Source organism: Neovison vison, chromosome 5, assembly GCF_020171115.1.
Source record: "Neovison vison isolate M4711 chromosome 5, ASM_NN_V1, whole genome shotgun sequence".
Classification (NCBI taxonomy): Eukaryota; Metazoa; Chordata; class Mammalia; order Carnivora; family Mustelidae; genus Neogale; species Neogale vison.
Genome location: NC_058095.1, coordinates 96,753,932 through 96,771,967, shown reverse-complemented (window position 1 = coordinate 96,771,967; position 18,036 = coordinate 96,753,932). Strand labels below are relative to the sequence as shown.

At 33.1% G+C, this 18,036-nt stretch overlaps 1 protein-coding gene across 6 annotated transcripts in view; it reads right to left on the bottom strand.

Moving 5' to 3' along the window:
* Positions 1–18,036, bottom strand: part of PDS5B (PDS5 cohesin associated factor B) — a 196,793-nt gene that overhangs the window by 76,673 nt on the left and 102,084 nt on the right. For all 6 annotated transcript variants that reach the window (XM_044249567.1, XM_044249569.1, XM_044249572.1 and 3 more), the window contains exons 11-16: positions 16,006–16,151; positions 13,721–13,872; positions 12,426–12,539; positions 5,569–5,650; positions 2,573–2,621; positions 260–399 (exon numbers count right to left, since the gene is read on the bottom strand). In XM_044249567.1, coding sequence (XP_044105502.1) covers positions 260–399; positions 2,573–2,621; positions 5,569–5,650; positions 12,426–12,539; positions 13,721–13,872; positions 16,006–16,151 — 683 coding nt within the window. The remainder of the gene's footprint in view (positions 1–259; positions 400–2,572; positions 2,622–5,568; positions 5,651–12,425; positions 12,540–13,720; positions 13,873–16,005; positions 16,152–18,036) is intronic.

Sequence of the window (18,036 nt, the reverse complement as noted above, 5' to 3'; positions counted from 1 at the left end):
TGGGCTTTTTTTTTTTTTTGGTGTGAGAGAGAGAGAGAGAGAGAGAGAGAGCAGAACACACACAAGGCAGGGGGAGGGACAGAAGGAAACAGGGAAAGAGAATCTTAAGCAGGCTCCACATCCAGCATGGAGTCCAACAGAGAGCTAGATCTCACAACCCTGAGGTCATGACCTGAGCCAAAATCAAGAGTCTGACACTTAACCAAGTAAGCCACCCAGGCGACCCAAACATCAGCTCTTCTTCAATGTCTCTCCTTACCACACAGCCTTCAGCCTGCTTGCAGGAGCATGTTGGACTAACGAGTACTTCTAACTGTTTTCTTATTTTCTCATCATCTTCCAACACTTGTGTGAACTTCTTCATGAAATCCTGAGCCTTACCAGGATCTGGCAAATTTCCTTAAATAAATTAAAATTCAGCAAAAATACCGTTTTAGAAATTTCTCAAAATAATAAAGGGTCTACATTTTTCATTCTTTTATTACTTTGATTAATAATCCTAATTTACAAATTCAGTTTAGTTTAATTAGAAGTTGTGGAACAACTTCAATAGTAAATTTTCACAAAATTCTGCTATCTAGAAATATGAAACAAGAATACTGTGAAGGAACACATTTGTAGAGACAGACTGAACTATTTCTAAATAACCCCTTGTAATATGTAAGGGGACTAAATATCAACCTGATAATACCAATTTATTATTGTCTCCTTAAGCTTGTTGTGTACATTGTTCTCTTATAACTCACAAGAACAGATCAGTAAGATTTACCTTTAAGAAACTATTTGTTAACCCATCCAGAGATAATTCACATACACGTGCTGTCAGTCAATAACACATGCTGAGCAAAATGTTTCAGGTGTTACTACTGGACATGTCATTAATGCATGAGAGAGGATAAACCCCTGTGGAATCAAAGATGATTTTTATACCACCCTCCTAATAAATGATGTATCAAAACATGAAAGCTAGTAAAATGTTGATCCTAGTGTCTTTTGGGGGATGGAGTTGGGGGGGGGGCTACTCACAACTGTTACAGAGGACCAGACTAGGCTACTTCTAATAACAGAAATTATAGTATAGAACTATGGACTACAATAAAAATTGTAGAAATTCAACCAAATCTTAAAATACAAATGCAGTAAGTGCAGTCTTCAAGTTCACATATAACTTTGAAATTACATTTTAAAAGTCTTATCTAGATCACTGAGGATAATAAGAACAAAGTGTCCTTATTATAAATACTTGACTGTATGATCTTTTCATAGTTCTATAATACAAAAAATCTACTGTACTGTCTTCAAATAATTTTGGAAGATGTCACTTTACAGCCCCTCCATAATGTATGGGCATCATACTAAAGACTACAATAAGGTCTACCATTCAAGAAACAAACAGAATTGGGAGTGGGGGGAGTGGGAGGAAGACAGAGAGAGGGAGAAGGGAGGGAAGAAGCAAAAAAAACCTTTAATTCAGCATTCTAAAAATACTTGACCATGAAACACTTTTTTCTAACAATACTATTAACACCTACAGGATACCAGGATTCCTCAGAACAGAATTTGGGAAAACAGACAGGGTTAAAAAATAGAAAAAATACAGATGATCTCCTTTACAAGATAGTATCCAGAGCCAAACAACAAGGAAATAGGTATTAAAAAGCAACAACAGAAAACCACTTGCTTTAAGTTACCTAAAGAAACTGAAAACTAATTTATGTTTATCTGCCCAAGACTAAAAGATATTTTGGTCTTAAAACCTTACTCATGCTAAAACGCCTATCACTTGGTCTAAAACACAGTTAATTAGGTTACTGTTCTCTTCAGTATCTGAGCATTACTTCCATATACATCTTGGAACATTTGTTAACATCTCTGAAATCCATCTAAGATAGATCTCTTCACTATTCCCAAGTGGAAGCTCCGTAGAAATGTTCCTCCAGGTGTTCCTGATACTCGCTTTGTCCATGTGCTACACTATACACAGTGATCTCTAAAGTAGGAGGAAAAGCAAATGCTCTACAAAATCAGCTACTTTACCCAGTCCTTGCACCAAAAGAGATGTGCTATACAATCCTTTTGTATTTACTGTTAAACGCAATTAAATAACATTTTCACTGAAAGCAAAAAAGCAAATTAGTATTTTTTTTTCCAAAGAAGTTCTTCTGTAATTATTAGGTATACACTTTGAATTTTGGCTTAGAACGAAATTGGCTTCAAATAGATTCACATTAGAGCAAGCAACACTAAAGCACAAATTCAGTTTTCACAGTAAGCTTATGCAATAATTTGAATGAATTCCCAAAAATAAATTTATGTAATAAATCCTTTCTCCAGTTCTTTCTCATACCAACAGAAAAGAAAAAGAAAACTTCAGTGTAGCAAAGTAAATGAAAATTTAAAAGAAAAAGTTGAAGCTGAGTTGTCTGTTGAAAAAAAAAAAACAAAAACAGTTTATACCCTTTTCCTATATTATCATAGCCTAAAATGAAACTCCACGAAACACTTCAAATTATCATATAGAAATATTTCAATTAAACCTTAAATTTTACAGGTAGTATTTGAAATAACTTACTTGTAATAACCATCACTTTTGAAAATATTGCCTTGACACTGGCATCTGTCTGTAAAGCACACACAAAAAAAGCAAAATTAATATTTCCTAACAATAATCTTCATTATACCCTTCAGAAAATTAGATAAGCATAACCTACTAATGCTTCAGGCCCATGCCTCAACCACCACAACTGTAAGCTCCTTTTTTAGCTACATTTAAACTCCATGAAGTGAATGAAAGGTGAATGCTCCACTGTCATCTCTTCCCCTTCGCCCTGTTTTGTCATCCTCTAAACAAAAGAGAAGACTACTACACTAACCTTTTGAAACAGGGAGATGTTTTGTTTTCTTTAGCAATGAAAGAACAGGCAACTAAGTATAAAAAAGGAACAAAATTACCTGATTTTCAAGTTTTAAGCTTATCTCAAACAAAAAGTTCACAAGTATGTAATTCTCAATGACTTAAGGTGTTCCTAAAATTTTTAAGCCTGAGGATTATAAGGTATAGTCATGAAGCATAGGGGGAAGACACTGGATAAAGAAAATTCAAAAGGATGCCAGTGACATGTACCAAAGATTTTTCTAAGAGTGCTACCTACTTGTCGTATCAACCTAGTATTATTTCAGTGAATGAATATGTTCACCACACTGTATCCCATGTAATAGTCTGTGAAGTCACATGCACAAAAGGTATTTCTAAGAGCACTAATTATTCACTGCATCAAGTTAGTGTTATTTCTTTAAAAAAGATGTCTTTGTGCAACTCTGTATAATATACTGAACTAGAAAAACATTGGCATGAAGGCAACAAATCAAATAAATACACAAATAAACCATCCCTATTCAGAAGGAGCTTGCTAAGAGGAAGCAAAAGACAAAACATAAAATAGAAGAGTTAATTCCCAAATAATTGGAATTTAAAGTATTTGAATAGATCTGTCTAGAGTCATATAAGATCTGTTGTTTAATTTGGGGAGAAATAGGTATTGCTTGGCTGTCAAGCTGATCACATGAAAAAGAAACAGCATCAACAAAAGTATAATACTGGAAATAATGTCACTTTGAGTGACACTGAGCAAATGAATTTAGTTAAATAAAGTAGAAGGGCTATAGAGCTGAACTAAATAAGAATAAAACTATTTATCAGACTGAATAATGAAGAAGGCAAAGAAATACTGATTAATAAGTATGTAAGAATCTTCCTCGTAAAATAGGGAGAAAAATAAGCACCCAAAAGATAAACACAGCTTTGTATTTTTTTCTACCTTTAACTCTATAACATCTACTGTAATTCTTGGTATAAAGTAAATATTAAGTAATAAGAGGCTATTAATTCTCCTCTCACTAGAATTAATTCCACTTTGGACTACCATCTTCTTCCATTTGGTTTCTTCTTCAACCCCATGTCACATTAATGAGACTTCCTTCCCTCTTTAACTTGTACAACTCCGTAATTATTTTGAATTCTCTCTTTATTTTGGACAACTCAATAATTATTTTAAGACAACTTGAAGAAAAATTCCACAACGTAGAAGACATTAAAACAATTTAATTGAATTTGAGACTGTGTTTTGTTATTTCTCATGAAAATGAAGTCATGAGACCCTCCCAAGTTGTTATCAACAGGCAAGGGGAAGAAGTTCCCACTAAATAAATTTTAAAGGGATAGTGAGAATCAAAAACAAAATTATTTTTCACTAGTCTCACACATCATGCTGCTCAAAATATGATGGGCACACTTAACGTACTACCTGACTGCTCTTATATGACTTCAGTAATGCCTGAAATCAGGAATATTTTTGTAGACATACATATAAAAACATCCGGCATTTTTAATTAACACCTTTGCAACTTTGACCAAAAGGAAGTAAATTAATACAGCTCTAGGTAGCAAACAGGAGCACTTTACCCAGAGCTTATTAACTGAAACACACTAACTTACTGCAATATAGAATAATGACTAAAATACATGTTTACAGGCTGAAGCAAACTAAATTAATTGGAGGTTTCCAATTTTGTTCCTCGGCAGAGAAAGTACTGAAACAGCAGAATCACTAAGATTAGTTTTAAGTCATCTACTACAAGAAAAAAACTTATTCTAGCAGGTTCAATATACTCAATAATCACAGAATTCAATAAACCATAAACAAAGAGGCTACTGTTAGCCTCCCCTTACATGAAACAACTCCTCTCTATTGACCTCTGTTCTATAAGCATGCAGTATTTGTTTTGTTTTAGGACTGGGGTGTTGGGAGAATGAGGGGGGTTTCATTAAGGAGTGAAAAGAAATTAAAAATAACAGTATATTATTTTTGCGTGTTATAGATTTCCCTGGATGCAATTTAAAATGGCATTTTATATATTTTTTTGATGAACTGATACTACTTTTTTGATGAATTATAACTTTTATAAGCCTACATATAACATTCTCAAATAACATTCTAGGGAAAAAGAAAACCCAGACTCATTCTAAGTCTAAAAAATAAAATATGATACATCAACTGGATGAATACAAAGATTAACTTGTAATTATGAAAACCAAGTAATACATTAAGATTACTATAACATTAATTCTAAGTAAAAATATAAAGATACATAATTAAAATTACATCACATGAAAATTTTCTAAAACAACAAGACTACACGATGGGAACATTTTAGGGCAGCAAGACAGAGTACAAATTTACTCTACTTTCTTTGCTTTCAAAGATACAGTCATTTTCTGGTTTTTGTGTGTTTTTTTTTTAAGCTACAAAAAAACTTTAATTCTGAGTACAAAGACATATATTCTCTTTCCTGTTGTGTATCACCTTTTACAGATATAGTAAATTTAATCTTTGAATTTTTCTATGCAATAAGTTTCTTAAAAATTTCATTGTTCTAAATTAGAGATCATAGCTTCTCCAGTAGAGCAGTTCCACACAGAAACACTGTAGCAATGGTAAGGAGTAACTAAATACAGGCGTTTTACAAAGCTTATCATCAAAGGAAAACTTTTCATTACATTTAACTTACTTTGGGTTGCTTAATTAAGTCAAGCAAATCCTTTACTTGATGTCGGAGCAGATTTTGACATTTCCACATTTCATTCAATGCTCTGCAAAACACAAACACATAAATTTAAATAACAAAACAATAAAAATCCTTCCAGAATATTCCAAATATATTCTTTTTTTTTTAAGTTGAAATTAACAAAAGAGATGACAGAGAGGAGGTAAACTTTACAGAGCTAAGCAACTGATGATTATGGAGCAAAAGGGCAAGGAAAATATTAAGAGGTATGAACATGTGAAGGGATATCTGTATCATTAATTACAACATGTGTATAAACTAGGGTAGAGGAATTATCTACAGAGATCATAAACTTGAGAAATAAAGGAATATTTGATGGAGTAAGGTCCTGTAGTAGGCAGGATGAAAAGGAATCAAAGCAACAAAAAGAAAAGAGTTTGTGCTGAGAGAATGCAGGATACTTTTTTCTAAAACAGAAATGCTCATAATGTAACTTTATATAATATGTATTACATGTTTATGTATATTATTATAAAAGTGTATATTATGTACGTACAGGTAAGTATACCGTTAATCATTATAATAAAATTAAAATGTATAAACCAATGTAAATAAAAATGATAAGCTCTCACTTGTTTTATTTATCCTCAAGTTCTCACTGTTTAGAATTTATGTTTAGATTTTTTTTTAAAGATTTATTTATTTGAGAAATAGAGAAAATGTGAGTGGGGGAAGGAGAGAGAGAGAATCTCAAGGAGACTCCCCACTGAGCAGACCTTGACAGGGGGCTTGATCTCACAACCTGAGATCATGACTTGAGCCAAAACCAAGAGGGGTAATCCCAGCCCAGTCACCTAGGCACACCTATGTGTTTAGATTTCTAAGGACTCATTGAGGTCTACAGTTTGAAGTACAGCTGTTACACAGTTAACTAAATAACATATTATGTTCATTATACAAATTATATAAAACATTACCTATATATTCTATAAAGTTTATATAGATTATATATTATATGTATATAATATATATTACCTATATATTCTACACATTCCATATAGAATACATATAAGCATATTTATACTATATAAATTTGACATGTACAAGTATTTATATCCTATATATTCATTAGTTTATATAACTATGTGTTTACATATTATTACATGTAAATGAATATCATTTTTATAGGGCAAAATTTTTGATGTCCTCTGAATACTTTTGTTTTCAGACAGAAATTTAAATCTAAAAAAAAATTACACACATACTCAAGAAAATATGCATAAATCATGAGAGCAGTTAATGTTACTGAAATATTGAGTTACAGAATTCAGAACCATACATAGTTTAATATTTGAAAGGAAATTTTCCAAAACCAAATACTTTTTATTATTTTGAATTACTTATACTTCGATTAACCTCCACTATCACATATATTAAGCACTGCCATAAAACTGTAATACAGTACAAAAGCATTAAAAAACCACCTTTTTTTTTCATAGACAAGAACTAATTGCTAAAAAAGTTTCATTCTCCTTAACATTCTGTTTTAAGAATACCTTTGGATACTTTTATGGAAATAAAATAGTTTAAATTTGGACTCTTAAATTCCTTTACAGTAGTCACCTCAAAATGGTACTGGCAAAGCAGCAGCATTTTATATTAAAAGCTAAATTAAAATAACTATACATGTAGACATTAAAGAAAAATGACCAGTATACAGAGGACTGTAAAAACCTCATAACTAAATAAGAGTTACGTAATTAAAATAATTTTCAAAAAAAGAATAGTCATCTGTGAAATTACTCCTGAACTCCAAAGTCAATGAACTGTCTCTTGCTTCTTAACACTTCATCATTACTTACCATTTCTGACAGGCCTGGACTTTTGAAACTTGCCTTCACTTAAAGCAGGAATTATTACACCTCTAATAGCTATTTATTAAAGATGAAATATCAAGCAATTCCAACGCTCCATATAAAATATTATGGCTATAGTATAAATCAAAAAGTGACCATCACTAAGATTTTATATTATATTTTTAGGGAAACCATCCTCTCAAGCACTTTAATAAAATTATCTTAAGCAGCAATGACAATTTATCTTTGTGTTTGCCTTCCTAAATAATCCTTTAAAAAAAGAAAAAAAAGAGTAGACATAATATTACAACAACAGGAAGACAAATATAACTTAATATAAGCCTGAATTCCAGCACTGTCACTAAATAAACACGAAAAATCTGATTAGAGAACGGATACTCTTACAGTTGTTACTGGTCTAGTCTTCTCACTAGAGCTTTGCACTAACTCAAAGAAAAAGACAGTCACCATTGGGTGGCTATCAGAAACCTGTACGAGTGTTGAAGAGAAACTCTCCTCCAGCATTCCGCTCCCCATTCATACCCACCAGACTCAGCAGTACAAAAACGGGTCTAGATGAGAGCCTGCCTAATGAAAGACATCACAACCACAACACCTGAAGCTACCACTAATTATTGCCATTAACAGCTGTTCTAGGAAGCCTGGGGGAGGTGGCAACACACACCATGATTAGAGAGTACTCAAGCCTGCCTCTGTTCTCTTTTTCATTAATCAAGATATTTAGGGGGACATCTGGGTGGCTCAGTCAGTTAAGCATCCAAATTTTGGTTTGGGCTTGTGTCGTGACCTCAGGGTTGTGGGATCAGGCCCCACTGTGAGTCTCCCCATTCTGTGGAGCGTCTGCTTGAAGGTTTTCTCCCTCATCCCCGCCTTGGGCAGGCATGTATGCATGTGCACACTTTCTCTCAAATGAATAAATCTTTAAAAAAAAATAAAAAGATATTAGTTAACTTGGGGACTTGCTTAAAACTGATACATATCAACTTTTAAATACAGAAAGTACTGTCTTCCCCCAAAAGAACATGATCACAATAAAATATATGGTTCTTTCAACAAATAAAAAGATCAAATAAGTTCTCACCATGAACCTGCCTGCCAAGCAGCTATTTTTAAGTGCTTTTCAAACTAATTAGAGTTATAAATTCAAATGACTTCTGGGCTAGAATGGTAGTGTATAATGAATAAAGACAGATGTTATAATACAGAGTGGTGAGGACTGTGATAAGATTAGAAACATTATTGAAAACATCAAGATTTATTACTATTCAGGAAAATGAAAAAAAGATGTGACAAAATTTAAGACCCAAAGAGTCACAAAAAATAAGATGTCTGAAAACATTTAGGAAGACACAGAAAATGAATGACCAACAAGCTATAAATGTTATGCATGAATCTTAGGAACCTAAAAAAAGGGGGGGAAAGTCACAGACGACTATATCCACACTTTCATAAAGATCAAAAACAAGTAAAAATAAATTATTGAGGGATACATACATATATGTAAAACTTTATTTATTTTTGATAAAACTACTTTTTAAAGATTTATTTATATATTTATTTGAGAGAAAGAAACAGAGAGGAGAGTGAGGGGCAGAGGGAGAGGAAGAGATGCAGATTCCATGCTGAGTGTGGTGCCCAATATGGGGCTTGATTCCAGGACCCTGAGATCATGACCTGAGCTGAAATCAAGAGTCAGCCACTTATCTGACTGAGCCAAGAGTCAGCCACTTATCTGACTGAGCCACCCAGGCGCCCCATGATAAACCCACTTTTTAAAAGGAAATGAAAAATAAATAATTTAAGCTACTGGTTTCCTCTGGGTGGAAGACAGGAGGATAAAAGGGAGAAGAGTTCACAAGTTGAGTGTAGATTCAAAGATATATTTACTTTATCACTATGCTTCGAAACTCCTATGTGATTTGTGTGCATTAAATTTTTCATAAAAATAAATGTAAAGACTTTTGGAGAAATAAACCACAAATGTAAAGTATTAAAGTAATAAAATGTTAAGTATTAGGATTTACAGTTGGATAGTTAATTACAAAACGCTGGTTAAAATTTTTAAAAAATCATTTAAAAAATATAAATATCTTAAGTGTTTTAACTTAAAACAGATAAAAATCCATTCACTTACCAACCATTTTTGTAGAATCTATTGGTCCATAGATTGGAATTTACTTTCAACTTTTCCATGGCATTATTTTTCAGTGTATCTCATGATTAGCATTTTTACTTTCTAATTCAAAGTAACTTGTTATGTAAGTGATGAATAATATCTTATATATATATAGGCTTTGTTTTAAAGATTTGAGCGGAAGAAAGAATGCATAAGCAAGCAGGAATATGGGGGGGAGGGGTGGCGCCATTGCAGGGATCGATCTCAGGACCCTGGTTTGAAATTAAAGTGGGACGCCTAAGTGACTGAAACACCCAGGTACCCCTTATATATGTATATGTAGTTTTACAACTGCTTTTCAGTATTTTCCTTTACAATTATGTTTCTTTTCCATTTCTCATATTGAAGTTTTCATTAATTATTTTTTGCTCCTATGGTTTTAGAAGTCAACATTTTAATTCTGTTCTTTTAAAGAAACTCAAATTTTTAATTTGTACAATTAGTTTACAGCCTAATCAACAAACCTGTCCTCATTCACTCTTTTAAGATAAAAGAACCACAGAACATTTTAGCTGCCATCTTACATGCTGTTATCCTATAGGATCTACCTAGTATTCAAACTTTTTCACAAAGGCACAGCACAAATCAATCAGAACAGGTGGCAGTAGAACAGGGCCTGAAGGTCCTGCGCCCAGGCACAGGGGAAAATGGGTGGGGAGAGGATCCTAGGGACTCTCAACAGAACTTACATATTGTTCCAAGACATGTGTGCTGGCTAAATATTAGCCCAGATGCTAACCTACTTTTTAATCTACACCTCCTTCCCTTGGTAAAGAAAACTTTGTTGTTATTATTATTGGTGGTGGTGTTGGCATTGTTGTTTTTATAGGCACTGATTATTTAGATCTGCAGAAGTGTTTGGAAATTTTGTTACTTCTTACATCCTATTCCTTCCTTCTGAATTTTGTTTTTGCCAAAAGAAACTTTTACTCTAGTAATTTTCTCAAGTAGGATATATGAGTGGTTGACTCTCATTTTTTGCTTAAGAGTATCTTTCATGGGGCACCTGGGTGGCTCAGTGGGTTAAAGCCTCTGCCTTCGGCTCAGGTCATGATCCCAGGGTCCTGGGATCGAGCCCCACATCAGGCTCTCTGCTCGGCAGGGAACCTGCTCCCCCTACCTTCTCTCTGCCTGCCTCTCTGCCTACTTGTGATCTCTGTGTCTGTCAAATAAATAAATAAAATCTTTTTAAAAAAAAAAAAAGAGTATCTTTCATTTTTGTTCATGAAAGACGGGTGAGCTGAGTCAAGAAGCCTAGACTTCACTAGGCTTAGTGAAGCCTAGATTTCACTTAGGTTGTCTCAAGTATATATATATATATATATATATATATATATATATATTATCCTATTCTCATTCATTCTAATCAGCCATCAATTGCACCATGAAGATAAGGATACATTCTAATTCTTGAGGTGTTGGCATATGACAATTTCGTTTTAAAATCAATTAAATATGGTAGTTAACATATTTCACTGTATGCAGTAGAAAAAGAATGAACTTTGGAACCAGGTAGAGTTCAAATCCTAACTTTGTCTCCTACTACTTGTGTGATTTTGTGCAAGTTAACTGACCTCTGGAATTCAGTTCTCCATGTGAAAAACGGGAAAAATATCAATTACATGAAGGGCTGGCAAGTGTTTCTATAAAAGGCCAGATAATAAATGTTATGGACCATACAATACAGTCTCTGTTGAAACTATGTAATTCTGCTGTTAAAGCACAAAAGCAGCCATTGATAATATATACCCCTCTGCCTTAAGTACAACAGATAATAAGAAATTTACATTTCTCCTTTTCTTCAATGTTTCTATGAAAGCTCTAATTGGCACATATAATAATTCCCATGGAAGAAGTCAAAGTCCCATTAAGGAGACATAGGAATGAAAATTATATGCAGCTCCTTAGACTTCAATTTCCGAACATTTAATCCCCAACTTGTAATGACATTTGCTGGAATGCAGAGCATCTACATTTTCTAAAACCTAGAGCAAATCAATCTCTAGGTTTCAATTTCCTAACCATCAGTATGATTCAATTAGTAATGTCTCCTCCATGTCCAAAATGCCAATTCCATATAATGGTGATCAAAAGTATTTTCTGAATGAAAAATGGTCATTAAATGTATTTGTGCATATCCATATGCCAAACTATAACAGATGCTGAGGTTATACAGCACAAAATATGTACCCTACCACTCTACAGCAAAATTCAAATGACCATGAGGTTAAAATAAGGCGGTAGGATTTTCTCAGTATGGACCTTCTTAATGCCTTAAGGAAGAAAACAAACAAAAAGGTACATCAATACTTCTTGAAACGACAATATGTATGTCTGGGGAAAGAAATCAAATCCTGAAAAATTCCATGTCAATCAGCTCTATGTTTTAATTGCTTATAAAAATCCTTGTTAATCTCATGCTGATAGCAGTACCTTTGAAAAAACAGTCAAGTATTTTATTGTGTCTGATCATTTTTTTTTTAAAGATTTTATTTATTTATTTGACAGAGAGAGATTACAAGTAGGCAGAGAGACAGGCAGAGAGAGAGAGAGAGGAGGAAGCAGGCTCCCCGCAGAGCAGAGAGCCCGATGCGGGACCCGATCCCAGGACCCTGAGATCATGACCCGAGCCGAAGGCAGCGGCTTAACCCACTGAGCCACCCAGGCGCCCCTGTGTCTGATCATTTAAACAATGTTTGCGTTACAAAAATTGTTAACATTTAAAAATACACTTGTGGGGTTTTCCCCATAAAATGCAATACACTGAAAAAGATGAAAAAAAACAAAATTTGACATTTGAAACATACTTCACAGCATTTAAATCCAGTGTGGCATACAAGTAATATAAACACTTCATCCGTTCTGTAGTTTCCAAATTGTGGGGAACCATGTATTGGGCAAAGATGCGTTCAACAAGCAATCTGCAAAAACACAGAGAAGGTACTGTAATGATTTTTTTTTTAATGTACTGAATTTGTATATAAAATTCCAAAACACACAACGTATACATATAAAAGAAGTTCCTGCTTTCTGAATGGAGATGAGATTTCAAATCGATGATTTCCTTCTATAAGAAGAGGGGCTGAAAAAAGATTTAGCTGGATGTACTGGCAATAACTCTATACCCAGCTAAGATAACTACCTCTGCATGACCTTGAGTATATACGAGGGTTTCGATTTCCTTATCTGAATAATAAAGTGTCAAAAAACCAGGTCCTTCCAAATGACAAATTCTAAGCATCTCTAAGTTAAAATTTCTAAAGACATAATAAGATTCTTCTGAGTTTTTATCATCTGAGTAAACATCATGAAAAGACCTGGTTAACAGTTTAAAAAAAAAAAGTACTAGGAAATAATGCAAATCTCCCATGGAATGATATTGCACACTCAAAAAGTCTAAAAATGTCCATTTTACAAAAATAAGAACTACAAGGTTTCTTAAATAAAGTTAATCTAAGATACCCAGTTTCTAGTTACTGTAATTCTTAAAAATGTAAGGTGGCCTACTGGTTCTTAATTTTCTCATTCTCATCTATTATGAGTAAGACCATTTGGATCTAAGAATTTAAAATAAATTCAAGCAAGTGAAATAAATTCTGCAAGCAGGATTCACAGATCTATTCACTACTAAATGGTTAGGATCCACACAAGATCTAACCTTATACTGCAAAAGAAAAATATGATTATATTCAGATAATGTGTTTCAAATAAAACTAAATTGTCTTTTTATCCTTCAGTAGAAACTGTTTATTTAGAATCCAAAAGCTTTATTTTCATTTACTTAAAAACATTTTATTTGAAAAATAACCTGTGAAATAAAATTTAAATGATTACACACATTTCTACTCTTAAGTACCGCTGTTTAAAAATAGTATACAAAAATGAACTTAAAAACTGTATCCCTCCTTAAAGGTATATGCACATTATTGCTTCATTTATGGCTTTGGTAGGAAGAAAACTAGTCACACACTAGCTTTAACTTGCAATAAAAACTGAGAGAATTTAAAGTTATAAAGAAAACAGTTTACCTAAAACTAAAGATCAACAACAACTAAATACATCAAAAGCACCATATATTTTACATATGGTGTCCTTAACTTACCGATCATCAATACTATTTTGATAATATATATGTAGCAATTTGTCTTTGATCCATGAAATCTGTTTTGCAGCATCTTTTCCAGCTGCTGATTGTAAAGCATACTTCTTATAAATTTGGGCAAGTCCCATCATGGCTTCTTTGCGCACTCTCCACTTAAAGTAAAAACAAAAATGCTTTCTTAAAATTTAAAAATGTTCATTATATTTCAGGAAAGTCCATTTTCTTGTTTTTAAGCTGCTTTATACAATATATCTTCATCACTCCTCTGTTACTAGATATCTATTTACAATGACTAGGAAAAAAACATAACTATCATTTTAATATATCTACTATTTAAGGTACAGAGATATCAACATGTATAAAAAATTTTAATGCTTTAATATACTATGCCCATCATTTACCCCTAAAAAACAAACATTAATCACCATCACATGAAGTCACTGAAAATTGGTAAGAGAAAGTATGCTACAAAATTTTAACAGGCAAAGAATGAGTTAATTGTGACTTATCCCTTATACACTTTTTCCATTTATGGTGTATATTAAATATACTTCAGTTAAAGGTACATGACATTGGTTTTATCAAATGCTAAGTAAAGACGCTCGGTTCATTCTGTATATCTAAGAATCAAGTTCAAGTGTAAGAGGAATGCATTCAACTATTTTCTTAAAATACATATTTGCTAGTGTATCTAATACTGCTTAATTATCTTGGGATGAGTTTATTCTTTAATTTTACACAAACAGCACTATAATCAGTAAGATGTTAGTAATGTTTAGAACTTCATGAAGCTGCACAGATGTTTATATTTTTTTCCTTTGCAGTCTGTCATTCATTGTATATTCTTCCCTTGTTTCTTTTCAATTACTTACAGCAGATTAAGAACAGTCCTTATCTCATCCATCCACTGATACATATTGAAATAAAAGACTTCAAAAAGCCTTACTCATAAAATAAGAATTCAACTTGTTTGTAGGAACTTTCTATTCTCTGTCTTATCTCTACTTCCCCAAACTGCTACTTTAAGGAGAATTTAAAGATAGAGCATATTCTAATTCTGCCAAGAACATAAATATATTCCATTATTTTTTGATATTCAGTATTTATATGAATGAACCAAGGAGGCCTATTATGAATACAACATTATCAAAAATTTTAAGAATTTATGTGACCCCAACAATACACAGATACTTAGCTCAAATTCCAAATCTAACAAAGAAAAAGATTACTTGAACACTTGAAAGGCTGCTATCCTACCACGAGGCAAATCTCCTTTTCCTTCTTTATGCCTTTCATTAATACTCTATAGGACCTTTCCTTAATACTCTATGAAATATTCAAAAAAGACAAGTCTAAATTTATTAGTTAAGATAAGTTATTCCTAATACCTATAGATTTGGAGGGAAAACTATGCAATTCCTGCCCATCTGTCCTCTACCCACAAATAGCATTACCAAAGAGAGCATTAAATGATGACAACAGCACAAACAAACTTATAAGCAACTATTAAAATGACGTATTTACTAGTCAAAACTATTCACAACTACCGACAGGCTTCCCACTTTCTTTGTTAATTAACTCCCATATACTTCAATGATTTTCATCCTTCACCAAAATTATTCAAGCCTAAATCCAGTAAAACCCACACCAGAAAGGAAAGGCAATGGGGATGAGGAGAGAATGAACATTCACTCACATATTTTACTGAGTGTCTAATATAGCCAGGCAATAAGAATACAAGAATAGGAAGACACTATACCTCTCTTAAGAAGCCACTGATTACTGAGTGCAGCTAGTGGGTGCTCACTCAAGGGGGAAAGGTTTAGGGTCACAGAAGACAGCCTGGAAGCATGCTGCTCTGACAGGTTTAGCTTTGCAAAGTTGAAAACATGTTATTTTCTACTCCACAGAAATTATAGTACAACCAGCTAAAGGACCATCAACTGATACTCATGTGAAAAGAAACAGAAGAGAGTCAACAAAAACATAAGAAGTTGTGTCAGAGGCCTTTACAACTCATTTATTAAAACTAGTGTCCAGGCTAAACTTCTGACTACCATTTAGAGCCATCTCATTTTTAAGATGAGAACAAATAATCTGAATTTATAAACCTAACAAAACTTAATATAACAAAAAAATAAAACGTTCTCATAAATACATAAATACTTGCAGCCTTTCAAGTGTTCAAGTAGTCATTTAAATCTCAATATTTCCAAATGAAATACTACTGAACTTAAAGTATGCAAAGTAAAAGCTGCCTACTACTAATTATTATTCCAACTTACCCGTTTGTCTAATGTTCTCTCTCTCACAAAATTAAGTAAGTGATCGTTGACCAGAAGAATATCCTTTTTAGCAGCTGTAACTATGGACACAATAACATCATGTCTAATAGCTTCTTCAGGGTCATGTGACCTCACTTTAAGATATTCTGAAAGACAAAATTTTATTTTATTAAAATTGGACTTTAAGAATTAATATGTTTTAAAAGATTGCATAAGTCCTTGGTAAGTAAACCACAACAAAACAAAACCTAAGTAGAAGGTTCAAAGTTTCAAAATTAAGAGCAGAGAAGAAAAGGGCATAGACATGAAGGTTAGTCCTTTAGTCAAAATATAGTAGTTTACACGCAACTGAGTATTAAAACCCCTCCCCATCTGTGGGTCAGGGTAGTGTATTAAGGAGTTCTTAACCTCATTAACTAAACCATACAAATGAACTAAGAAGTGTATGACTTCAAATATTTCATTTCTATATTTATTTTTTTTAAAGATTTTATTTATTTATTTGACGGAGATCACAAGTAGGCAGAGAGGCAGGCAGAGGGAGAGGGGGAAGCAGGCTCCCTGTTGAGCAGAGAGCCCAATGCAGGGCTCGATCCCAGAACCCTGGATCATGACCTGAGCTGAAGGCAGAGGCTTTAACACTAGTTAAAATATTCAAGTCAAGTAGTTCTACTGGGAAAAAGCTAGAATATTTAAGCTTCTATCCCTTATCTGAGTAAGGTTTCAGAAAGAACAAAATTAAAATACCAGCCACCAAGCAAAAAGATTACAGGAAACACCAAAAGGAAAGTCCATGTAATTAAACTAAGAAAGGCAAAGGAAACATAGAAGAAATTAAACATTTAATAACTAGGAGTGGCTGGAGGAAGACCTTAAATTCAGTCAAAAACATGGCAGTTCTGATCTGACACTGAGCTGAAAGAAAAAATTAACACTCTTCAGTAATGATATATTAGAGGCTTAAGGAAGAGGTACCACAACTGAACATGAACATAACAAATAAAATATCATTTCACTTTCTATTATAAGACCAGTAAGCTAAATTTTCACTGTTTGGATTTGGAGCAATATGTCTAGCTATGCCTATATACAGTAAATAGTGCTTATTACGATTTTAAGTGGATTTACGTCCCTATAAATAGACAGTTTAACAAAGAATTACAACACAAACACCCATAAAACCACTGCCCAGGTTTAAGAATCTTCACCATGAGCATTCTATAACAGAAACTATTTCCAAAAATGAGAAAGACCGTATGTCATATGTCACCCCCTCCCACAAAAAAAACTTCTGAAGTGTAATTTTACCTAACTCAGTAAAGAAAGTTACTTTAAGTATTGATTTCAAATGAAGTCTGTTAAATACATCTCAAGTTCATTTCTCCACCAAGATAAACATGCGAGTTTTATCTTACACTTTACTTGTTTCAAGTGCAATTGATATAATTCTTAGAGGCGACTAAGACAAAACCAATGAGAACACCATCAATTTTAAGATGCATCCCAATCTCCCTAAGCCATTCATATTAAACAGATATATACCAGAACTATTAACTTACAGATCCCTACTGTGCAGAGGAAAACAAAAGAGAAAGATGAAATTCTTAGTAGTTAGCATGACAAAACAGCTAAAAATACTCTTCACAATATGGCCATGTCCCTCAAAATGTGGCTGAAGGCACAAGGATGAATCTCACAAAAACAGTCAAGAAAGGCAAGACAAACATGTGTGTCTAACATATATTAATCTTCGCTCACTTCTGAAATCCTAAGAAAATGTCTTTTAAAAGGGACAAGTATAAGAGAAAAGATCATAGCAAAACAGAGTTTTCAACAAAATTGTGGCAGATGCATGGAGCACTGGGTGTGGTGAAAAAATAATGAATACTGTTTTTCTGAAAATAAATAAATTGGAAAAAAAATAAATAAACACACAGATCAATGGAACAGAATAGAAAACCCAGAAGTAAACCCACATTTTATGACCAATTAATCTTCAACAAAGGAGAAATGAATATCCAATGGAAGAAA